Raw genomic sequence first — 26,554 nt, forward strand, 5'->3', positions numbered from 1 at the left:
TTTTTGGGGGGTTATTAGCACTTGGTGATACTCTTGATCGTATTTCAGATGCTCATAGGAACATAGCAAACTCATGACAGCTGCCCCGATTCTGGCACGACATCTGATGGGAGGGGACAATGTGACGCACCTATACATCACTGCTTTACTTCAGCTTCTATGGACAGTGGCTGGCAATACTTACGACATGTCCTAAAATAATACAGCAGCTCTTGACGTGACATGCAACTGGAATACCACAGTCTGTAATAAAAGACAGGAGACAGAAGCATTCAAGTGCTGCAGCCTTGAACCTTGATTCAGATGCATCCATCTGCAGGTTTTATTCAAAGGCAGACACAGAATAACATTTTTTAAGCCGACCTGGATTGATATGATGGGATAAATAACCGGACACTTTGCCCTGGATATCAAACTCCATCCAATAAACAGCATCATTATATATTTCCACTCCAGTTTGTCAAATCAATATTGACCATTTAGAAATTCCCTATTTTGTTAATTGAAGCTAGCAGGATGATAATTAATGGCCTAGGTGTTTTCAAGACTGTAGACATAATTACCTGAAATCAGACTCACAAATGCAGTAGATTTCATCCTGACATTATCGGCGCACACAAATGTTGATTTTAGCGAAAATAGCCATCAGACTGTTTGGATGGGCTTGATGTTAATGCACTTTTTTTAGGTTTTAAGCAGCGGGTGGTTTCCAATCAAAGTGTGCTAAATGGAGTGAAAAAATCAGGTGCGCTGTTAATCATGCCTTAAAAGCTTTGAATATCCTTTATTATGAATGAATATTCTTCACAATGTCTTAGAAAAACAAAAGCAACATATTGCCACGTTTATTTACATAAAGAATACTTAAAGAATACATAAATAAATCAGGACATTAAACTTAAAGAGTTAATCAATCACATTGACATTGACACCACACTTCCAGCACACAGAAACCCTAATCAGGACCTAAACTTGTGAACTCTGATACATCTAGATGTCGGGCTTGTAAACAAGCAAACTTGATCTTCATTATTGTCATTACATCTGGTTTATGGGAACAAATGATTTTTTAAGAGGTATTCAACCTGGTCCGTGACCCAGCCTTCACTCTGCCCCCCTCCCCCCGATTCACCGCCCACTCAACCTCCAATGTCTTTGGAGTCACCACAAATACAAAAAAGCCTAAACAGCTTTTGGCAGTCACCGGGTCTAGTCAGTAGAGGAGCATCAAGCACAGACTTGCACGCTGCTGGAAGGATCTATTACATTGAAAAAATTAGGAGAAGGCACAGTGTGACCAGACTGCTGCCTGAAAGGGAACAGAGCTGAGAGCACTGAGGACTGTGAGCAGGTAGGTGGTCCTCGAAACGAAGGCTGGATGAGAAAATGTTGAGAGCAGAGAGGAGAAATGGATTACAGTCGACCTGTTTCAAGTCAGCATTTCGAGAGCAGGTGCACAAATAGGAGCAGTAAAAAAAAACCTAAAATGTACATGCATGTAAGGCAGACATGCTTCTGTTTTCCTGTACAAAGAGTTGAAGATGCTTAAAGAGCAATAAAGTGACCAGCAGTAAATAGGATTTGATGTGCTATCTAATTTCAGCGGCTCAGATTGCAGAGGATGTAACCACATTAATAATGGAAATATACGTTAAACATCGTGCAGGATTTAGTTACATGGAGGCCATGCAAATTTGGTGTTGGCGCATGAAATCACTTTAGTAAGGCATGCAGGCTTCTCAGTTTGAATTTCACAGCTTCAAATCTGGGAAGCTGGATCATAGCAGTGAGGTCAGAGCTGTGAGGTTGTTGGGTGATGATGACTAACTTTAGATGGAGGCATTAAATCGATATGTAGCCTCAGCTGCATGGAGCGTGTGGGTTGTATTTTGGCAGAAAATAGGATTTCTTTGTACATTAAAGAAACACACAGGAGCGTAGTTGATACTGTTCGCTCAGTAGTCGTTCTTTCTATACTAGTTTCTCACATTTAAAAGCAGTTATCTTCAATTCAGTTGCGCTTCACAGATCTGAAAGGACACGATCAATTCCAGAGATGAGACTAAAAAGTGAAGGAGATTAAACACAGACTGATCAAACCGCACTGCCACACATAACACACTAGAGCTTGTTACATGTTTTCAACAACATGTATAGATCAACTTGTCAGCCAACAGAAGAAATGAGCAAATCCACGGGGATGTGGATTTGAAGAAACAGCACCATTAGCGCTCGTTTGACACCAAAAGGCCTTGTCAACAGGCCCGGTTTTGTGTGAGCTACACCGCTGAAGCCACTCTCTGTGTTGTATACTCAGCTGCAGTCACTGACATATGGAGAAACGCAGTGAGGGACATTTGAGAAGCTACCAGATGCCATTTGAAAAGCATGCGGTCAGTGGTGCATTCGTCTGCATAGGGTGGCTGAGAATCACTGAGACATGTCACGTACTACTGACACATTAGGCAACACTTGTTTGTCTGCTGTGGAGCATTTCTCTTTAACAAACTTTAAATACCTCCACCGGCGTTAATACAAGAAGAGATCAACTTTAAGTAATGTCAAGGGACGTGGTGTTACATGCATGCAGAGATGAAAGTACAGTGAAACACCACAGGGTTGTTCACGCATGGACAACAAAGGAAAGGCAAAATCACTGATTATTCTGTCGATGTCAGTGTTGAATCAAACTGTCTGCACGAGCACGCCATCGCCACACAGATCTTTTTCATTAAAACGCTTCATATTACTACAACACATCATGTCACATATGCATCTATACTGTTTTACTGTATGTGCAGAACTGGTGCGATATCAACAGTGAAGATAAAAGAAAGACATGAGCAGGCGAGGACAAACTCTGAGGGCTGAGAAGCCGGATATATTTTCTTTTTGCTACAGTGGCCCAACATTTCAGATAGCCTGTCTCTAATTTTAAATGCGGTGACTTGTTATGCTGCCTGCAGTGACAGCCAGCCTGCCTACGTACTGGTTATATGTAATGATGTTATGAAGCACGGCTCCTATTTTTTAAAGCAAGAGAAGTGTTTGCTCTAATGGAGCCTGCGGCAACAATCTTTAAGATCTCAGAGACAGCGACTAGGAAAGATGCTCAGGATCTATTGACATGTTGTCGACAGCGTCCCCTCCCCCACAAGTCAGAGTTTCTTAAATCGAACAGGAGCCTCAGCCAAACCTTAAACTACAAATGTAATGAGCTAAAATGGCAAAACCATTCAGCGGGAGGGAAGAGGAGTGGGTTTCCGTTAATGCAAAGGGACTCCTGCCAAGATGTCTCCTATTGCAGGCTGTTTTGCTTTTACCATAAGCGTAGTGTGGTTGATTTTCAAGATCCACCACGAGCCAAGATCACTGCTGGAGCCCAGAACCTCTCCGAACATATGCCAGAGCATGTGTACGACTAAAAATAAAACACTTACTTTCCAAGACAGCAGGTTTTATTTTCAGTGGGACGTCAGGACAGACTGTAAATAAAATTTGAGGTGAAATATTTAAGATTCAGTATTCAGCAAAATTACGGTGCAAGTAAAATAGAGAAGTCCTCACCTCAACAAGGCCAGACTCATGTTTCCAATAGAAACTTCAGCTTTTAGACATTCTTTTTATTTGTTTAAAGAGTTTTGAGTGTTATTCTCTTCTTAATAAATAATAGCTGGCAAAGTATTTTGATGATTTAGTCATGAAAATTTAATCTAATAGAGAGACATAAAATTTGAAGTTTTCAGGGGGTTTAGAGGTTTAGAGAAGCTGGAAAAGGTTGAGTGCATATGCTGCTGGGGCACCTAAAAAATGAACCAGGCCAAACACTACAGTAGGTGTTATTGCTGCTACTACAGTAGACGGATGCATGCAATCAATAGGACTTTCTCATGCAGACTGAGCTTTACACAAAAGAAGCATTTTGGTTAGAGCCATCTTTGGCTGAACTGAAGTTTGTACAATATGGCGGCATTTAATAGGGCAAAGAATCATTAATATCATACCATCCAAATAAACACAATGCACAGTGTCGTTCACAGCGAGCACTGAAAGCAGAATTCAAACAGGACTCACCCCTTCATGTCAACAATATTCTCTGAAATTCTATGTTCAGCTGCAAAGTTTGAATGACAATAATATCATCTGCTCATACGTGACCACACCTACTATAAGTCCCTGTCCAATGAGAGGGCTTCAACCTCTTAACTTGAGTCATTGGGTCGATTTTTACAAGAACAGAAAATAGTGATGGCATATAGTGATGCATGTGACCTTTCATAACAGAGATATGACTCATGCAACAAACAAGCGTCATATGAGTCAGTGCAAATAAGTGTTCCACCTGATGTTTCTTTAATATAAAACTATTTTTGTATTTTAAAAGAAAAATCTCACCAAATAAGGTTGGTGGTGAGCAGATTCCCCTTCAGACTTAGAACTAAAATAAAAAAAAAAAGTAGTTTTTTTTTTTTAAGTAATTTATCATTAGGTAATAAAGGTTTTTTAATCATGTGAAGGAGAACTGCAGGTCTGGTGAACATTGTAGTGGAGAGCATCTTTTAGCTGTTTTTTTTTATAGAGCCTGTGAAAACATATATTTTTTGTACTATAAATCATTTAATATTAATAAGCTGGGATAGGGCGACAGGGGAATAAACTGGCAGGCTGTAGCAGTGGAAGCGTGTACAGCTTTTTAAACCAAACTCTTCAACTGGTTTATTTCAGGCTTCAATCAGTTCCTTGCTTAATCAACACATGCCCCTGAGGGATCCTTGGGATAGGTATTCATCCCATGCTAAGGCCAACAGTTAACTGTAAATGACATCAGTTGCTGCCTCTTACTGACTGGTCAGAGTAACTGCAGTGGGCTTTGGTGAATACCATCTGAGCAGTTTAGAGCAGCTGATTTCTCTCCAAAAGTTATAAATAAATCGCTGACAACCTCTGAGTGACATCTGCTTACATTTTCAGAAAGAGAATGAGCAACTAAAAGCTAACCAGTCCCGAAGTTAAAAAGACTGACACCTCAAGCTCTGCGAAGACTGTCAGTCAATATCACTGATTTGCTTTTGAGCCATGCATGTATGCAATGCTAAAGAGGTCCTCAGTTTTTTTTTTCTTTCATTTTGCCGCAGAGCCTTCTGAATCGCCAGAGCTCGAGAGGAAACCAAGATGTGGAAGAGGTCAAAGGTGACCGATCAAACTGCCGCTGGGCAGGCGGGTAAGTGCAGGGTGATGGACGCCCTCTCTGGTTAGGTCAGCAGAGGAGTTGGGGGTTGCAGCAGTCTCCACCTGTATTTCCTCTCATCTGAGGAATGACGATCAACTGGATCTATTTGACTGACACAACTAATCTATACAAAATGCAGATTCATGTGTCACTGTATTCAAGAAAAGGAAAACCTGCAAGTCAAGAAGACACCTGGGAAGCTTTCCACATCAAAGACGACATGAAGTCCGTGTCTACAAGAAGCATCTTTTTTTGTAGATCCGAGATGAACGCTGTATTCGACCAGGAGGAAACGAAGAGAAGAGCCACAGCTTTTTCTTCTGTCGAGTGGAGGCAGTCCAAAAAATATTAATGTTTTCTTGAATCGCTGCACTCTACAGTATGAAAACTCAACAGCAAAGACCTGCCCCCACACGCTACTTTACAAAGGATGTTTTTTACTATCTGAAAAAAACAAGCAGAATGTTTGAATGTGGCGTCATTCATCAACTTCCTCCTCCCCAAGGCGTGATTATGAAGATGCCAGCCAAATTATTGATCACAGATGCAAATAAGCTGTAATCACTGCACGAGAGCATGCTGTGACAAAAACAACAACATTATTCCGAGCAATTCTGAAGATCAATACTAACATACAGCTGCCGGTTCCAAGGATGAACAACAAAATCATCACGGGGAATCAATGCGACAGCCGCTAGCCGCTGCCACGGTTGAAGAGGAAATTGAAAGGGGTGTCCTTGCTTGGTAGAAGACAAAATGAAGTCTTATTTTAAATTAATTTCCAACAAATTGCTTTTCCAGAATATATTTGCACATAATTTCTCTCAAGCACTGCGCAGGAATCATCCTGAGATGTCAGCCATGAGAAAATGCCTGAGCGAGCTTTGAGTTAAGTCTAATCAGCAGTTGTACAGCACATCTATTCACATGCTGCTGTAGCAACATATTGCTAACACACTGTATAATATTTTGTCTATGACTAACCATTTTTTGTTGGTGGTGTGTCTGAATATTTTGTTCTGCCTAAGTTTTGTCTGTGTGTGTGTCTGTGCTTCCCATTCCTGGGTTAAACTGTACTGTATACTGTGGTGTTTCATGTTTATTGTGTCCATAATCCTGTCGAAGTTCCAACCTGCCATGGTGCTTTTGTCAGGATTAATATTTACCTGTCCTGTTCCCTCTCCTGCTGTCACGTTGCGCGTTAAGTCGACGGTTCTGAGGGAGTTCACCCGGACGACAAAGGTATGCGAGAAGAGAAGAAATCAAATTACACAAACGATTCATCTTCTGTAAATGCATGACTCCATGTTGGGTGAGTTGCATGTATGATGTGGTCTTCATCACCCCTTGAAAGGCGTCATCCGAAACGGATGATTCAACTTTCAGTGTCACAACGGATGCATTTCATTGTGACATTCTCAACATCCTTCATATGAACACTAGCTCGAGGCTGCTGCTCGAAGGCACTGCGGTTGATTTTCATGTGTCTACTTCGGCTTGTAATTTAAAGGAAAAAAGCCACCTTTTAAACTCAGGTCCACATGCTAGTCAGTCCTGTACATTAGGCTGGCACAGTTCAGTCTCAATAAGTGAACTTGCTCTACAGGGACGTCCTCAAGGAGTGGCATGATCTCTCCTGAAAATCTAGCAAATCTTCAGTCTTAAACATATTTAAACTGAAAGTTTGGGTTAAAATCATTAACTGCAAACAGCATGAATTTGGTATGAAGAGAAAGACTACAAGTAAATCATATCTGAGGCTGTATTTTTACACAATGAACACCAACAGCAACTAAGTCACCCTCTTAAGTGACCCTTTCTGCATTCCCTGGAGATTTTCGGCCTTTTCCTGCCTGACCCATGTGTTATCCTTGGCTTCACTGTGACGGCCGGGACTGTCACAGATATGAAATTGCATTTTCTATGATCCTAGCAGTTCAAAGCAGGTCTGAGAGGACCATGTGCTGTCAAGTTAACACAGAACATTGAGGTCAACTGGAATAACACCCATGACCTCTGGCAGCTCTTAAGCTTCACCCAACTCCCGACATCTTTTGATTCCTCATTTTTCTGTGACAATGACTCTGAGGGAATTTGGGGGCAACACAAGCACACAATTCTCCAAGGTATCAACTCACAGAAGGCACTTGTCTTCCTCTGTTAACATGGCCATGAAGTAAAATAAGGAAATTATAAATGCAAGCCAACCAGCTATTAGTTCACATCTAAAAGAAGAAGAAAACTTGGGAGTAAATCTCAAGCGTGATGAACTGTGACTAATGGAGACAGACAGAATCTAATTGCACTGGGGCATAAACAAATGAAAAAAAGTTCAGCATTAGTTTTCTGCTTTCCAACTACAAATTGGAAAAGCTGAGCGGCAAAAAAACCCAGTAAAGTTAACTGCAAAGTCCTAACAGCAAACAAAGGGAACTGGCTAAAGCTGCAGTGAGGAGAATAAACACAACATCACACAACAACAGTGGGAAGGTGATGGTGAGTCAGCAGGTTCTGAAAAGCTTTCTGAATGTTCTCTTTATCGTTCATTCATTCATTTGTTCATTTATTTATTTGGCCAGGCGGGCCAGGTGTACTTACAAAGCGCCTTTCATATACAAAAGCAATTCAAGGTGCTTTTTAAGCCACAAAAGATGTGTAATAAGAAAAAAAACCCCACAAATTTAAAAAGCTAAAAGAAATTAAAAAGATGAAAGCACACAGCAATAAATAGATGAAAGTGCAGCACTCAAGTGCAGAGTGTAAATACTTTGGTTTTAAAAGTAGTTCGAAAACTGTATTACCTTCTGTTAGCTTGTTCCAGCTCTGTGCAGCTTTGTGGTCAACACTGTGCAATGCTAGGAGACAAAATACTGTACATGTGGTGCATTCAAGCACCTGTACAGTACTAATTATAAAATGAATGAATGAATAACAAGAAAGAGAGGACTGGAAACACTTTCTATACTCTGCTTTCATTTCTGATGAAGTGTGAGATCTCACTCACAGCTTTTGAAGAAATGCTTTTTCTGGTAACAGTTCATCCTCGTGAAGCTCAGCTACAACAAAGGAGCACATTAAACGTGATGTGCAAGCAAAATCAAAAAAATAATTTAGGAACATGGCTCGAAAACAAAGCAGGGACATTAAAAACAGCAACAATTTAGTTCGGTAAAGAACTTAAAGAGAACAATCACTCCTCCAGTGCAACTGTATTCAGAACGCGATAAGAGATGTCAGGTTATTTGCAGCCACAGGCATTTCAGACAAAGGCTGAATGAAAAACCTTCAGCTTTGTAGTGACTGCAGGCCGTGCACATGCTAATCCTTCCGACAGCTGTCCAGGTCTCTTGAAAAATAAGATACAGCATGATGAGTCTGGTGCTGTTTGCAAGTGCGGATCTGATATGACTACTACATAAAGACACATCAACACTGAACACGTCATTTATGAAGAAAGTATGTTAAATCTGTTCAGGAATGACAGGATCCTTACAAATCTCTCCGTTCCAAATTTATGCGAATTATAATCCGTCAAATACTTTTTGACCCATGAAATCAATGCCTGGCTTACACATACAGCTTTAATTGCTGTTCTACATTAATAGGCTGATCAATATTTCCATGCAAACACATTGCTTTTAATGATGTCCGCATCATCCTCACGATTCCACAGTGTGAAATTTCTGCTTGTTAACAGCAGTAAAACTTCTGTAATGTTTTCAGTGCTCTGCTACACATGCAGTACATACTGTTCTGTAGCACCTGCTGCAAGCAATTTACCTCCTATGCGCTTCAGTCTGCAAAATGCTGGGGCACCCTGCTCATTTCTCCTTACTTAAACCATATATTATATAGTTGGTATTCTGCCCGTTACAGGTCTTTCATGTCAAGAGAACATAATTAAAGACCAGGGATCCCTGGACCAGCTGAACCCCTGTGATCAGCATTCAGTGATGCCCCCCTCGAGATGCTGTGGGTTAGTCCATATTGGTTCTCTATGGGTTTCTGGGACTCCAGAAAAGTGCTTAAACCTGCATAAATGTCCAATTCGAAAGACAAGAGTAATAAATACCTAAAAAAGTGAGCTGAGATGGACTCAGATAATTTGTACCCTGTGGCCCTCTAGAAATTGCCAAGGACAGTGCTTTTTTTATCCGCCACACAAACAGTTTTCCCTCTTTTGAGTGCTCATTATTTAGACTGAACTGTGCTAGAATTAAGAATATGTACTGTATAATTCAAATACAAACATAGGGGCTTTCATAAATTACAAATGTCAACCTTCATGACTGTGTGTAATCTATAAATGGTACACGGCACATCTCCTGTTAATCAATCTTAATGGATTTATTCAGCCTCATCCAAATATAATCAAGTCAAACAACTGCACTACCACAAAACAATACCACTATTATTTAGCACAAGTCCTCACTAAGCTTGGAACTGTCCATTTACAACAGATGAGGTGTACACTGAATATATGAAACTTAATGTAGAGTAGACACACCCTTGTGTGGACACACAAAATGAACCAGTAATTTGATTGACATGTGAATCTGTGGATGAAGAAAAACATTTAGTCTGAAATCAACAGCTGACAAGCTGCTACAGCTATGTTACACATAGCCAGAGAGGAACATTAGATCTATCCTACAGTTAAATATGAACTATGGCATATTCTGATTAATATTAACCACTCACGTTTTCAACATGACATAAACATTGATGTTTATGGCAAGAATACTGAACTTTTTATGGCACAGACTATGAGTTTATTAAACCTGCTACTTACATAAATGAAGTCATTGGGGGTGCATGTTTACATCAGGATTAAACACTCACTACTAATATCAGGAGGCTCATGATGAGAGAGAGTCAAAAGTACATTATTACAGAAAACTTAGCTCTGTCATCTTTGGCAAAGTTGCTTTAAAAATGTTTTTATACTTTGTGAAATTGTCTTGATGCATAAATTAGACAGGTTTCTGACTGTTGACCTTACTGCTGATCTTACAGCACGCTCTTAATCCAGTGTGAGAGCTCCATGTTGTGAGGGTGTAGTGTCAGAACAACATGCCAGCACACAGGAGGGGCGGGGATGGAAATTAACTCACTTGCGTTCTGCTCTTGCGAAAAGAGCAATCGAGTCTTGCAAAATACGAGAACAAGTGCAACAAACTTCTGGCAGGGTCAGATTTAAGGTGGCAGAGAGAGTCATGCTAATTTGGTTCTTCTGGAACTTTTGACAACTGCAATTACTTGTGTTATCTCTGTTAACATGACTCAGCTTCTATGGAAAATGCTAGATGATCTTGAAACAGGAAAGAATAAAGAGGATTAGGTTTATATAAGTATTTAATTGTAGTTATTATGTACTTTCTTAGCTATAGAAGTCTTGAAAAGTTTGATCCACTATTATGGCTTTTTTGTCCAAAACATGTCGTTCTCTTCAGATAAACGCTCGACATGAACATCATGAGAGAGGTTACACTGCCAAATGTTTACTGGCTAATTTTTCTAGCATTCAGATTTGTGTTTATTATCCGCTTTTAAACTAAATCTGAATACAGCCTTAGTAAGCCTTTTTTTTCTCAAGTAATAATAATGTATAATTCAGTTCACAGGTTTGTAGAGGTGGCTCCTTAAAATAAGTCATTAACATTCTCATGCTCCGATTAATATACTGTATCTCTAACTTGTCCCCTCTATTTACTAAGCCTGTCTAATTGTCGATATTTGTTTTATTTGATCAGGCATCAAGAAGAAGTCGAAAGTGCCCGGTGTCATGATAACACAGTTCATAGAGGAGCTTCCAGAGGGAATGTCCCATCCAGATTTCACCCGCAAACCCATTGCTCTGACCATTCAAGAGGGTAAGTGACGTCCCTGAGGGATAGACTCAAGCCTGTCTTCAATGAAAAAAATATTGTGTTTCACTCTTCCATCACAATACTTGATCAATGTTTGCTGGACAGTAAAAGAATACCTTGACCTGAATCACAAATGGCAATGAGCAACCTGTAGACAGTGTTGCCAGACCAGGCGGTTTGGGTTGCATTGTGCAGGGTGAAATGGGCTTGAGTGGGTGAGCGGGATTTGGGATGCTAATTCTTTCATTCTGCTGAGGGGAGATATGCATTACCACCATTACCCTGCAACCACCTGCAGGTTACCCTATAAACACAGAAGCTGTAGCATTTTTGCGTGAAAAATTGTTTTATTATTATGTCACATTATTTTGATGAGCCACAATACAGTTGCTATTGTTTCTGAATTCATTTTATCATTTACATTATTTTATTAATCATAGTCGGATTTATTATAGACATAATTTGGCCATTTTCTTGAACAATTTGAGCGGATCTTGGCAATTATGGACACAGTCTGGCAACACTGCCTGCAGACTTAAGGAGAGATGAGCAGTCTTCCCTACCACACTGACCATGTTGAGAATACCTAATTCATATTATTTAGGGGGAATTAACAGATTTCTCAGAGTTTGACATGGGGAACAGGAACAAGGTTTGTGGTGAGGCCTCAGAGGCTCATTTCACCTTCATCTTGCTTTTGAAATTTTGTGCACACTCACACAGCTTATCATGAAGCTGAAAATCTTTCCGAACACTGACATGATTGCTTCTATTAATAGAAACAATCATTTCAGGTTTTCGTGATGAGATGACACTCCTTGACTAGAGCTGAATCATGTGCTGTTACATGTGAGAACTGGTGCACAAACTTGCAAATTATGACTCATGTTAGACAGCATCTCACCGTACTGTACCAAACATAAAAATCCAACTAGAAATTATTTCCATGTAAGTGAAGTTTGAAGATGTTCCTGAATGTATCTACAGCAAAGTCATCTTCACTGAAAATCTAGCAAAGACCAAATTGTCACTAATAAGGAAATCTTCATTTTATCCCATTCCAGGTAAATTTGCAGTCTTTAAAGCGAAAGTAGTGGGCACCCCAACACCTACAGTAACATGGAGCAGAGCAAACGGAGAAATACATTTTCACCCTGACATGTGCCAGCAGAAGTACGATGAGGCTTCTCAAGAACATACCATCGAGGTAAGCTTTTCCTGTAGCATTTGTGGTACGAACGATGACAATCTGCAACAAACCCTTAAGCTATGGTCACATTACATTTCTGTGCAATGAAAGTTACCCTCACTGGCCCCCCGAAAAAAGTGATGTCGCATAAATATTAATGACCGCCATGATGGACGAGAGTGAGCGAATCCGTTCGGTCAAATCTGAACAAAGGCGAACTCCACTGGAGCAGAGCCGGAGGCTGGAGATCACGGTAAAAAAGGAAACACGGTTGAATTTGTCCGCCGTTCAGCCTTCAACAGAAGTGAAGACTGGAAACGAAATGTGACCATGCCTTAAGACTCAAACTGCTTTCAATGGTAACAGATATGCCATTAACTCTGTGCTTGCATTTTGTTAGTTTCCAAAAGTCACCCCAGAGGATGCTGACACCTACAAGTGTTTTGCAGCAAATCAGTATGGAAGAGCTGTTTGCACTGTTGTCTTGAACGTTATTGCGGGTAGGATCCTTATTCTTGTTTGAATCACTGTGTCACAAGTGTGTAAGATGGACATTGCATAATATGTCCTCTTAATAACTTGGCATATTTGTACTGAATTATGCAAACAGATAATGAATATTAAGGTGATTGTCTGTTTACAGTTGGATTCTCCAAGAGCAAAGAACTCAAAAAGACACAAGGAGAAGGTGAGGTGCTGAATACATTTTGATCTTTTAAGTTTTAACTGAAGAGGTATGCAATTTTTAGATATATATAGATGCTTTTTTAAGGAAGGCAGTTTGTGTTTGTTAGCTGTTATGCCAAAGCTCACTATTTTAAGGCCTATCACAAAAAGAGAGCTTATATAAACCGTGCTTGGTGTCAGACACAGACAGCACTAAGCAGACAAACTAGCACTGCAATTAAAAACACATTTTTCACATTTTTTTCCCAAAGAGAAGGATGATAGGGGATTGGGCAACCAGCTGTGTACAAAGATAAATAGAGGTTGCTTGTTTTCATCTAGGTTATCAATACTTGGAATGACGCAGCAGCTCAGTTTCTCTGTGCTACATCCTGCCCCATTTATTTTCATACCAACATGACATCTTATTCATTAATTGGAATTATTGGCAAAAATCTGCCCGTCATGGTGCATCTGTCACATCAGCGCAGTGCCACTGTGCGCTGACACTTGACATATTACTCTCAGAAACTGTATGAGAAATGTGAACATCAGCTACCAGAACCCTGTCAGGCTGTATAAACCCAATGCAAAGTGCTCAGTTCCACCTATCTGGACGGTGATCAATCGCCTTTATTTTTGTTATAGCTTCCTTTTGCTCAAAAAAATATCAAAGGGACTTTTGGACAGAGATTAGAAAGCCCGGGTCAGTTTTTCCAGTGGCCTGAGCATTGTTGAGGAGACAGCAGAGTGTGATGTTTGATCATTCAGATAATGGGTGTGAGGAGCACACAGGGGCACACAGGGATAGTCTGCGGGGTGCCAATTAGTTAGGACTGGACACTCCTCTGCTAGCCATCAAGCTGAAAACACTGTTTTATTTTATTACAAAGAAAACATATTACATGTAGACTGTCAATAAAGTTCAATTGAGCCTGCTCCTTTTGAATAAAAAAGGCATGACATATACTGTATATTCAGTGATGGACCGACGTGTTTTGTTGTTGTTCCCCAGATGTAACAGAGTTGAGGAAAAAACTTAAAAAACGGTGAGTGGAATTTACTTTATATTTTTATGCTATTTTTTTTTACGTCCTGCAATGATTTTTCTCTGACAGTAGTGTGTGAGACGTCATGAAATTTCTCACTCGACAGTAATGCCGATGGAACACGCGAGGAAAAACCAATGGATGCAGAGGAGAAGGTCTGGGAAATTCTCCTTAGTGCAGATAAGAAAGACTACGAGCAAATCTGTGTGGAGTACGGTATCACAGACTTTCGCGGCATGCTGAAGAAACTCAATGAAATGAAGAAAGAGAGAGAGGAGGAGATTGCAGAGGTAGAGGCCTTTTGATCCTTTAATTCAAGCATGTCTGACAACTGTTTTAACAGCTCTTTAAAGGTCACTTGTTGTCTTAGTAGCTTGTTTGTTGTTGTGTGTTTCTCTTAGACTGTATTGACAGACTCATTCAATATTTTTCATAATTTTTTAATCTCTTTATTTCTACTGTAGTTTGTTACACAAATCAGTGCACTGAAACACATTGAGGTCAATGATAGCGACTGCGCAACAATTGAGTTGGACATGGACCTCAAGGATCCTAGCAGCAAAGTTTTCCTTTATAAGGTGAGGCATAAGCTAATAACTCCAGTGTTGTCTTGCTGCATTTTTTTAACAGTCATCAAAGTGTTAACACGTCCCTAAATTCTGCAGGATGGCGTCATGGTTCCATTCACCGAAGAAGACGGTGAGGAGAAGAAGCATAGTTTGAAACAAGTCGGCAAGAAATACGTCTTCACAATTAAAAAACTGGGTTCAAATGATGCTGGACTCTACTCAGTGGATGTTGAGGGCGTCAACGTTTTCTCCACAGATTTTAAAGGTACCTCCTCTGACTAGTGAGCCTGTGCAGAAAAAGTAGTTTTAAAAATGGAAATGGGATACATGGATTTATTAAATGGTCTCTCTCTGCTTGTTTTTTTTTTCTTTTGGATGTCTTTCTGTAACCATGCAGTACCTCAAGTTGACTTTGCTGTTAAACTACAAGAGGTGAAGGCAGAAGAAAGACAGGACGCCCTCTTTCAATGTGTCCTGACGGCACCTATGAGTGAGATAAAATGGTTTGGCAAAAGCGCTCCGCTGTCAAATGGTGAGAAACATGAAATTACTGTATCTGAAGATAAGCTCATCCACAAGTTGATTGTGCGGGACTGTATGCCTTTGGACGCCGGTATCTACGCTGCTGTGGCAGGAATCAAATCCTGCAATGCCTGGCTTGTAGTTGAAGGTGAGAAAATTCTTCTACTTTTTAAAAAAATCTTTGTTGATTATTCAGTTGCATGCATAAATATGGAATATCTTGCACATACTTTCCTCTGATACCAAATAACAGTTAAATTCTACGTTTATTCTGCTAAAAATCAAAAAAAGACATTTGATATATTATCTTTTGTAGCTGATAAAGATCCTGCCAGCAAGGGCAAGAAGGCAGCTCGCAAAACTACTATGGCTGGAGGCGGTAATGATGAAGACCTGATGAAAATTGCTAAGGAACAGCAGGAAAAATACCAGAAAGAAATGGAAGAAAAACTTGAACTTGCCAAGAAGGCGCAAGCAGAGAGAGAAGCTGCAGACGCTGTTGCTCGAGAAGAGGCTGAAGCAGCTAAAAAGGCAGCGGCTGAAGCCAAAGCAGCAGCTAAGGCTGCAGCGAGGTCAAAGAGGGCAGCAGCTGGCAAGGACGGAGCTGCAAGGAAATCCAAGAAAGCTGGTGCAGCTGGTGGTGCAGCTGGTGGTGCAGCTGGTGGTGAGGCTGGTGGTGAGGCTGGTGGTGCAGGCTCTGCTGCGGACGGTGCCGGAGGTGCTGGGGGTGATGGAACTGATGGTGGCAAAGGCGTAGGTGCTGGTAAAGGCACTGGAGCTGGTGCTGGTGGTGGTGCAGGTGGTGAAGGTGGGGGAGAAGATGGGAGTGGAGCTGGTGCTCAAGGTGGAGCTGGAGCTGGAGCTGGAGCTGGAGCTAGAGGCAGAGCTGGAGCAGGAGCTAGAGGCGGAGCCGGGGGCCAAGCTGGTGAAGGCGAAGGTGAAGGTGTGGGAGAAGACTTTGAGGGAGATTACGAAGACGATTCGTTCGAAGATTCTGACGAAGAATTTGAAGGAGAGGGAGGAGGAGAGGGAGCAGGAGGAGGAGGAGAGGGAGGAGAAGGTGGAGAGGGAGGAGAAGGAGGTGGAGAAGGTGGTGGAGCAGGAGGGAAACGCAGGAAACGTGTGAGAGTCGGCCCACTTGTTCCAGACACAGTAATCGGTAAGAAATTGATTAATAATGCAATATGTTTATCATATTATTATATTCTATGTATTATAGCAAGAGAAAGTATTGGTATTTTGACGTTTAGTCTCCTGTCTACATTTTATAATTCCCTTAATTTTCATTATGTTACTGTTTGTCTTTTCCATGAAAGTTCAGATTCATTATGAAAGTCTATTAATCTATTAACCCTTAAACATATCTTTAATCATTAGAAGAACAATACTTTTATGACGAGTTTTTAAACCAAATTTTTCAAATACGGAACTGATGGTGATTTTGAGTGCAGACAGAGTGCTGGTACGTATACGACATTTATGTCAGGCAGAGTCAAATCATCATCATTTGGTCAACATTAATATATTGATAGTAAATGATTACATTTAGATTTGTGTGACATTCTCTATAAGCTGCTATGTATTATCACTAATAGGAGATAATAATGATGAGGAAACCACAAATCAACAAGGTGAAAAATCTGTGAAAAAAGGAAAACGGCCCAAAAAGAAAAATGTGGAGGTTGAAGAAGCTGTTGTTGGTAAGAGATGTCAGAGGTTGCATGTTGCAGACAATATACTGACTTTTAAAGTCATTTGGGAATGAAAATGACTTTGACATTTCCTACACAAGTGTAGGAAATCCTAACTTAGATGCAGCTGAATTAACAATACCATTGTATATAGCACTGACCGAATTAAACCACTGACACTTTACAAAGCTCAGCGCTTTGCTGGTCGAACAGCTGGCTAAAACGTCCATGTTTGTGTACAAAAACACAATATTTCAGAAAGATCTTGTGAAGTGTCGGTGCCAGAACTTGCTTTATCCAGGATGCGTAAGACTGATGTGTGTGTTTAGGGTTCAGAGGCAACAGGTTTAAAGCCTACAGTAAAAAGTGCAGCACAGTTTAGTTTTCATTTGTTTTAGTTTTCACTTTATTGCTTACATGGTTTTCAGTCCAAACACAAAGGAAAACCATAGGCTCTATGTATTAACTTATTAACTATCTGCTAAATTTAGCAGATAGTTAATTAATTAGCAAACTTTGATTAATAAAACATTTTTAATGTCTGTCTTTGTTTGTTTTTATGCCTCTTCTTAGAAGCAGAAAGCAATATAGCACATGCTATGCTAAATTCTGCATTCTCTTCAATCTAATCCTTTACCTAAATATAGTCGTGTTCTATATTTGTGCTTCGTGCGTGATATGTGTGCTTTAACGTTTGTAGACATGTTTGTCTTTGCGTTGTTATGAATTCCTTCATGTAGTTTGTTGCGTTAGAGGGGGAAAAAGGGGAAAAGTTGAATTACCAACAGATATTAAGAAATTGGGAACATGAGAAATTGATAGCAGATTTTGATGTTTGATATTTTTGAGTTGCAGAAATTAAAGTATCAGCACTTTTATCACTGGTATTACTACTTGTGGTAAACTATGTATCCATACAACACAGTGGTGGAAAGCAACTCAGTTCATTTAATTTAAGTGCTGTACTTTCAAGGTACAAGTACTTCCTACTTCTACTCCACCACATTTCAGAGGCAAATATTGTAACCACTACATTTATTTGATAACTTAAATTACTTAATTATAATCAAATAACAGTTTATTCTGAAGTGGGTCATTCTACATAATGAGTACTTTTACTGTTTGTACTGTAAATACAAATGCTAATACTTTTGTAATTTTACTTATAACAAGGTATTTCTACACTATGGTATTATTCGCTTTAGTTAAATAAAAGATCTGAGTAATTTTTCCACCACTGACCAACATGATGCTTCATACAAAAATAGTCTGAACTGCAAAAAGAAAAATAATCGACAAAAGCCTTTACATTAACTAAGTCATGTCACATGACCATTATGGAACACATCTTGAACAGCGAGTTGGAGATCATCTTTTCCGCCACCCTCTTCTTCTGCATTGAAGTTAATGTTTGTTATTCCTGTTGTTGCTGCTGATGTTTTAATGCTCCTTGTTGACATTTCAATTGTTTTTGTTGCTGTTTTCATGAATGTTACTGTAAGGCATATCCAACATCAAATGAGAAACATTGGATTGATGGTAATTAAGATGATATCCCCTCAAACTGAAAAGCAAAAAACACAGAAGCCAGTGGTGCCAGTGGTGATAATGGCACTGGGCCAACGGCCGGCAGTGAGGAATCTGCTGAAAATGGTGAGGGTGCAGATGGTGGTGAGCCAGCAGCAGCTGGCAAGCGCTCAAGCCGTGCACGGCAAGGCCCATTGATCGCGGAGACAGTTAGTGGTAAGATTACTGGCGCTGCATTAATTGCTGCATGGGAAGCACTATCACTGAGCGAAAGTCATTTGATGAGCAGATGACTTTTGCAGTGATTTAAGAGATAACATAAAAAGTGTGTGACCACTGAGTAGAATGCTTCACTTGATCTCTAATTGGTTAAAAGGCCTTTTAGAATGATCAGAGATCAGCAAGAGTGGGTTTAACCTTGAGAGTGCCTTTAAGAAAAGCTAATCACATTTGATGCACTAATGGTTTTTGTCAATAGCACACATTATCATGATTTCTTCAGTTGCCACGACAGTGAAATGAATCAAAACATACTTTAGTTTTATGCTTTAGACAATATAACAGCAGTGGTTATATAATTTAATTTCTATAACCCATACAGGTTGGATATCAGCAGGGAATTTATTGTTCAGTGTCCACCTCCGTCTCTCATGTATGAGTGCGTGTGTGTGTGTGTGTGTAATGTTTAAATGCACCTGTGCTTTCTGTTAACAATCATGCTTGCCTTTTTTAATGTTACTTCAGGATGAGTCGGTGCTTTGAGGTTAATTATTTAAATGAGCAACATGAGATCATGATCGGGTTCTTGACACAATGGCTGCACCGCTTGTGTGTAGCTGCACTCTTCCATAATTTGAAGACAGAAGACAAGTCAATCTGACGTTGGAGGGTGACCATGCTCTAAATCAATTTCTGCACACTGAAGACTGAATTTCAGATCAAACAGACAAGTGAACGCCTCAGTGATGCTGTTCTTACGAGCTGTGCCAAGCCAAGTCCACGAGTTTTAAAGTTGAAGACAAACAAGAGAATTCAGCCACATGTTAAGAAGAGAAGATATCTTCATCAACTTTCAAATTCATGCAAAATGCTCTCTTCTTACATTCCTACAGACTCTTCAAATATATTCTGACATTAAAGTTGCATTTCAACATGTATTTTTTTAATCAAATGTTATAAAATACATGATATCAACAGAAATGCAGAAAGAAACATTTTTATGTTTGACTGTTTAAAAAGCAAGGTAAGTGCGTACACATCCAGACATGGATGCTTGAATTCATTGTAATTGTATTTCTACAATTACAGACACCTGAAACAATGAAAGAACATCTTTGCAGATGTCAGCTGTTGGCCATGTGCGTTCACTAACTTACTGGTTGATAAATCCTCAGACCCAGGAGTTCACTTTCATGCTGGGCTTTCTGACTGCAAAGCCATAGTTGGAGAAGCAGCAGAGCTGGAATGTAAACTGAGCAGTGAAGACTGTCAGGGAATCTGGTACAAAGATGGAAATGAGGTAAGCAAAGGGTCTAAATGTGGTCACTGTGCAACATATAGGCTTGGATGTTATTGCAGAAGTATAGCTAAATAGGAATAGGTATTTTCATGTTTGCATACCTGGAGCCTCAGATGAACTTTATATTTATTGCTTTACAAAAATATGTTTGTTTGTTTTTTCCAGATTCAATCATCTGAGGGTATAACCATTTCAAAGGAAGGAAGTTTCCATAAGTTGAAAATTCATAAAGTCACAGAGGAATTTGCTGGAACATATAAATTTGAAGCAGATGGGCGGAAGACAGAGGCTTTGATTGTTGTTGAAGGTAAAAACATTTTCCTTGCAGATATTACTTAAAGATGAACATAGATTTTAAAGAGAACTACATAGAGTATACATATATGTGTACAAAGAATATGCATAGTACTCTAAAGTTCATCTAAAGTACATAGATATATACACTAGATAGCATGAGGCTGCTTAAAACATTTGTCTGTATTGTTTTGCCAATCATTGTAGATCCACCGAGATTTGATACCGAGGAACTGGAGGCATTTAAAACCCCTGTGACAGTGAAAAAAGGGCACAAAGCTGTCTTCAAAGTACCTTTTATTGGACGAGACCCTATAAAAGTTCAGTGGTACCTTGACGGTGAAGAGCTCACAGAAGAAGCAAATGTCAAGTTAGACACCTCAGAAGGCTGCAGCCGTCTGCTTTTAACCAAGCTGCAGCGCAAGGACAGTGGTGAAATCAAGATAAAACTCAAAAATGAGTTTGGCACTGTTGAAGCCTTCAGCCAGCTGGTTGTACTGGGTATGTACAGTATACAAATGTTTTTAGAAAATATTTTGCATGCACTTATACACTAAAGAGCCTACAAATTACCTGTCTTACTAATTTGTTTGGCTAGCCTTGAGGTGGCGTGTTCAGTACATATGACTATTCTATAAACGGCTTTGTTTTTAACAGATAAACCCACTCCTCCAATGGGACCTCTGGAGATTGTTGAAGCCTCCTCCTCTGTAATTGAATTTAAGTGGAGGCCCCCAAAAGACAGCGGTGGTTGTAAGATAAACAACTATATCCTTGAACGACAACAAGTTGGCCGAAACACATGGAAGAAGGTGGGGCCAATTGGTCCAGAGGCCCAATACAGGGACTCTGATGTTGACCACGGCAGGAGGTACTGCTATCGCATGAGAGTGGAGACCGAAATGGGCACCAGTGAGCTGATGGAAACAGAGGACATTCAAGCTGGTACAAAAGGTAAATTCAGATATTATGAAACTGTTATCTTAGAAATAACACTTTTTAGTAAAGGCTGGTCACACCAGCGCGTAAAATGATTTTCTTATTTTGGAGCCAAATGAATTAAAATGGAACTGCTGTGAAGCAAAGAAAATCACATGGAGCGCTTACATCAACTTTGGTGATCACATAAATTTGTACCATTAACTGACAGCAAATCGCCTTGACAGTGTTGACCTGAATAGAGAATCAGAGAGTTGGAGGACATTATTGTAGCATTTCAGTTGTGTTGCACCATCCAGGCTTATCTAACCCCCCCTCTGCCTGTGTACATACTGCTCCACACAAGAGGCCGGATGTTTAGAATGGAGTTGCTGCCATAAACATGTTTCCTGAATAAACTGTGTGAACTCATTGTACTGTTACTGAACTAGTGTCCTCGCTTACCAACAAGAATAGGTTGGTATCTTTGAAACTCCAACATCATGATGAATTCTCCCACAGTGCAGACAAACGATTTACAGATGTCAATCTTTTGTGTATGCAGCGTACCCAGGACCTCCATCAGCACCAAAGGTTGTCAGTGCCTTCAAGGACTGCATCAACCTCTCCTGGTCCCCTCCAGCTGACACTGGAGGAACCAGTATTCTGGGATACAACCTTGAGAAACGCAAGAAGGGAAGCAACCTGTGGGGTCCTGTCAACCCACCTGAAGAGATGATCAGAGGTTGCTCTATTATTCATACATCATTTATGGATGATCATGTTATGACAGCCTGTTTCAACACAAACGCATCATGAATGCTTTAATTTCTATATTGCATTTCTACATTTCCTATACAGCTAAGGGATTTGGAGTTAAAGATGTGGTTGAGGGCATGGAGTACGAATTCCGTGTCTCAGCAATCAATAACTCAGGAGCGGGTGAATTCAGTATGCCATCTGAGTTCGTGTTTGCCAGGGATCCGAAAAGTAGGTGGACATTTAGAAATGTTATCTTCCATTATTTTAGCAATACTTCATACGGCCTACAAATTGCAGCACTGAATATGAATCATGTGTTACAGAGCCTCCTGGTAAAGTCATAGACTTTAAAGTGACAGATTCCACCTACACAACTCTGTCCCTGTCTTGGACCAAACCCAAGGACATTGAGGGGGTTGAGGATGAAGCTAAAGGATATTTTGTGGAGATCAGGCCTGCAGAAAACACAGAATGGGATCGCTGCAATTCAAACGCAATAACCATGACTACCTATACAGTGAAAGGCTTGAAGTCAATGGCCATGTACTGGGTGAGAGTCATAGCCACTAATGATGGAGGAGAGGGAGAGTCACAGGAGCTGGATAATTACATCCTCGCTATGCCCCCTCCTGGTAAGAAAATACACTGCAAACAGTTATATTTAGTATTGTGGTTACAGGTCCATCCACTGTTGCAATACTTAATTGTTAAAGACCACATGAATGTTTGACCATATAATCTATTATTACAAAATCAATTAGCTTAACTTGGAAAAAAAAATATGAATTTTTAAACTGATGTGCTTCAGATAATAGATGTAGGGAGTCAAAGAAAAGCAGACCTTATCGTGAAAATCCTGTCTTTAGCTAACATAAAGAAATTAACAGATACTTGACAAACCCTAATTAGAGTTACCTTGATCTGGATCACCAAACCCTGGTTAAACAATTATGATTAAACAGTGATGAACTGGGTTTCTGGAAGTAAGGCCTATTGGTTGCTCAGTCTTATCACCAGTAATGGAAGATCTGCGCAGCAAGCACGACTTTTAGATCAACATCAAAATTCATCTATCATTATATGTTTTGTTTCACTGAGTATCAAGTGACCCAAGTTGAGAATGCTATGCAGCCGGGATACGATATGTACATCTGCGAAAGATACCATGTTTTTGTATGCTCCAAAAAAATCTCAATATCCAGTATTGTATATTGGAGTATGACTAGGTATTTGTAGTTTCGCAGTGGAATCTTGTGATTTTTCTGGTTTACCCTACCCTCGACATTACAATTACTGACTAACTTTCACCCCAATTTCCACTCAGTGAGACCACGATTCACGGATGCCAAAATCAAGAGTTTCATGGTGGTGAGAGCAGGAAATTCTGCACGATTCAACATTAACTTTGAGGTAATTTAGGAAGCACTTAAAATGACTTCTAGAGATCTCATTTAGCCTGCTAACAAATCTGACACAATTATATTTTCCTGTTGTTTGTAGGCCTCTCCTTGGCCTGACATCATCTGGCAGAAAGATGGAGGGCCAGTGTCTAAAAAGGTGACCATCAGCAACACAGAGGGCACCTCCCAGCTTCTGATTCCTTCCTCTGAGCGCTCAGATACTGGAATCTATAGCATCATTGTCAAGAACATTGTCGGCCAAGAAACATTCAGCATAGAAATTAGAGTCACAGGTGCGTTTGGTAAAATAGTGATATTCTTACCGTGTGAATAATTTTCTCCCATTTCATATAGTGTAGATAAAAAGAACCTTTCATATTTGAACTTTAGATGAGCCCAAGCCACCTGGTCCTGTGGAGATTGATGAAAACGTGCCTGGCACAGTGACCGTTTCATGGACCCCATCTCCAGATGAGAAACGTGACGACAGGCTGCACTACATGGTGACTAAGCGTGACTCAAATAAAAGACAATGGCACACTGTTGCAGATCACATCTTCAACAACAGATTCACAGCCTGCAACATAATGCCGGGCAGAGAATACCAGTTCAGAGTCTATGCAAAGAATGACATGGGCTCCTCCAAACCCTGCGAATCAACAAAGTGGATGATTTCTAGCAAAAAAGGTATGTAAATGCCTTCCAAGTTTGTCTAAAAGGCGATCAATATGTGTATTGGAAGAAAGCTGTATTTTCCACCACGACACAGGCTTTAGCGTAGGCAGAATGTACATATTGCCCACATACTGCCTCGATAAAGCACCAGGGCTATAAGCAAATATGAACTGTCTATGTACTTTCTTTCCTTGTACATCTTATATTTAAAGATTGCACTGACCAATTTACACTATTTAATTTGAAAGGTTGCAATTTACAGTATTGTTTCTGGATTTGTTTCTGGATGCTTTCATAACTATTTCTGTGCAATGCATGTCCTTATGAGAGCCCACAAACAGGTGCATGGCTCATTACACATTTTGGGGTCAATACAACAATACTTCACCACCAGTCAAATGCTCAGCCCTTGTTTAAGCCTGTAACTCTCAATCCTTTTTTGCATCATCACATTTCTCCTTGTGTCAAGAATTTGCTGTAGTGTGTCAATATTTAGCCAATTTATCTGCCTAATAGGTTGGGTTTTAATTAATTTGATCAAATCATCACACCAAATTAAGCATCTCTCAATGTCTTTTTGCGGCTATCCATAGGATTTTGATAGTCCAAACCATTTGGAGGTCACATTTTCTATTGGCACATACACAGAAACAGGAAGTAGAGATGTTTGATATGGACTTTTTTCAGCATTCATTATCACCTCTATTTATCAGCTACAATTTCATTATTGGAATGATACAAAATAATATACATTTCAGATATATATCATGCATCCCTAACAGGAAGTGAAGATTATTTCTATGTTGTTGGGGGTTTTTTTGTTTTTTTGCTGTATCATCATGAGAAACGACAGTCTAGAAAAAGGGACAGAATTTACTGTACCTGAAAATTTCCAGTCATACTGTACCTGTAGCACTACCACTAGTCAATGTTGAAAGAAGTTCTCCTGTTACATGACTACAAGTCTAATTCATTGCAATGCATATGTGCTTTCTTGCAGAAAAGTTTGTTTTGAACATGCCGGAAACAAAGGCCTGTAATCTTCAGTGTCCTCCCAAGTTCCTTGTCCCACTAAAAATGCACACTGCTCCTCAAGGGTATGAATGCTACATGAGCTGTGCTATAAAAGGGGACCCAACACCTCATGTGACATGGCTCCGCAATAACATCAGTCTGAATACCAACACTAACTACTTCATCTCCAACACCTGTGGAGTCTGTTCTCTGCTCATACTGAGGGTTGGACCCAAAGACACCGGGGAATACAAGGTCACTGCAGAAAACTCTCTGGGGAGGGCCGAGTGCTCCACTAAACTGACAGTCAGAGGTAAATCTTTACTTGATTATAGATGCTGTCACAACAATTATGCACTGATGTGCATGTTATACATTAATTGAAATCTGAAATTAATTTCTGCCTTTGTCTTTTTTTTCTAGAATAAAGGAACACACTGAAGATGGTAGAATTGCTCTAAAACCCTAACAGAAACCAAGTTACTGGTAGTTTAGACACTGTATCTTTAGAGTTAAGCAAACCCTGTGAAATGCAGAATGTTTTTGCTTTTAGGTTGTTAACTATTTGATACAAATTCTACAAAGGCTGGCATCCATTCAAAGCAATAAGGTCTTTAGCTATAAAATGGCACAGACATGTTTTGTTTGTTAAATTGCGCAAGCTCAATAAAATAGAATCTTGAAATACTCATGTGCAATCTCGCATATTTTGACTGTAGGAATATGCATGTTTAAGAGCAAAAATATTTACACTACATGGCACTGTGTAGCAGTGATTTATTGATTGTGAAAGTGCTATTTTGAGGTGTTTGTCTAAAGCGTATGGAACTATCTGCTTGTGCCTTTCAGTTAATATTTAGATGCAGGTTTCTGTTCAAGTGACTGTGAATGTTTGGTTGCAACTTTTCGGTAATTTCGGTGGATTTGAAATCTCTCTCAATTGAAACTGAGTTGACATAAAAATGCTTAAATGAAAAGTAATGAAAAATTTATATGAAAGGTTGGTATACTGTTAGGTTTGGTGTAAATAAACATTTCATATTGCATTTGTGACGTGGATTTTTTCTGACCAGCATGTAGAAGACACTTAACAGAAAAAGCATTGGTGTGTATAAAGATTCACACAACAATGTGCGTACATACATGTATGGTGATAAACTTGGACATATATTGTGGCTCTGGGTTAAGCCCTGACATTGCACAGAGGTATCAAAATTCATACCACTTGTTCATCCATGAAGGTTTATGAGAATAATTTATGTCCTGTCTTCTTGTGTTACCTCTCTGAGAATTTTTGTGGGGTCAGACATTTGTCCAAGTTTAGAGTCACTGAAGAAGAGAGGGTGAAGAGTTACACCCACGGCTAAACCATGACTGACCAGTGCAGGATGACACTTCTCATTTTCAAAGAGACGTGCTTTCTACAATTCTAAAAGAAATGCTATTAACTATTTCTGCTCTGTTTTAGTCTAATGTGACAGTAAAAAAGAAATTCACTCATTAGCATTGAACTGAGGTTTATCTTATTGTGTTGCCTCTCAGGTGATGTCTAGATTAGTGTCAGAGTAAATAGGAACATTCATGCAAACTGTCTAATTTCTGGAATAAGCTTTTAGCATAAGATTAAGGTTCAGAAATTCTGGAATTTCTTAACATGTT

The 26,554-nt window shown here is 39.8% G+C and overlaps 1 protein-coding gene across 1 annotated transcript; it reads left to right on the top strand.

The window, feature by feature from the left end:
- The first annotated feature begins 1,212 nt into the window (after positions 1 to 1,212).
- On the top strand, positions 1,213 to 25,889 carry LOC121618627 (immunoglobulin-like and fibronectin type III domain-containing protein 1). The gene is made up of 23 exons (XM_041954157.1): positions 1,213 to 1,351; positions 5,136 to 5,221; positions 10,984 to 11,103; positions 12,165 to 12,307; positions 12,690 to 12,789; positions 12,933 to 12,977; positions 13,971 to 14,004; positions 14,111 to 14,294; positions 14,469 to 14,582; positions 14,670 to 14,838; positions 14,971 to 15,243; positions 19,708 to 19,832; positions 19,998 to 20,139; positions 20,334 to 20,627; positions 20,784 to 21,080; positions 21,610 to 21,789; positions 21,906 to 22,034; positions 22,130 to 22,438; positions 23,131 to 23,216; positions 23,307 to 23,499; positions 23,597 to 23,893; positions 24,882 to 25,208; positions 25,319 to 25,889. Exons 2-23 carry the CDS (start codon positions 5,173 to 5,175, stop codon positions 25,321 to 25,323), a joined length of 3,615 nt encoding a protein of 1,204 aa, XP_041810091.1. The 5' UTR covers positions 1,213 to 1,351; positions 5,136 to 5,172; the 3' UTR covers positions 25,324 to 25,889.
- Positions 25,890 to 26,554: the final 665 nt, after the last annotated feature.

This window comes from Chelmon rostratus, chromosome 2 (genome assembly GCF_017976325.1).
Source record: "Chelmon rostratus isolate fCheRos1 chromosome 2, fCheRos1.pri, whole genome shotgun sequence".
Taxonomy (NCBI): domain Eukaryota; kingdom Metazoa; phylum Chordata; class Actinopteri; order Chaetodontiformes; family Chaetodontidae; genus Chelmon; species Chelmon rostratus.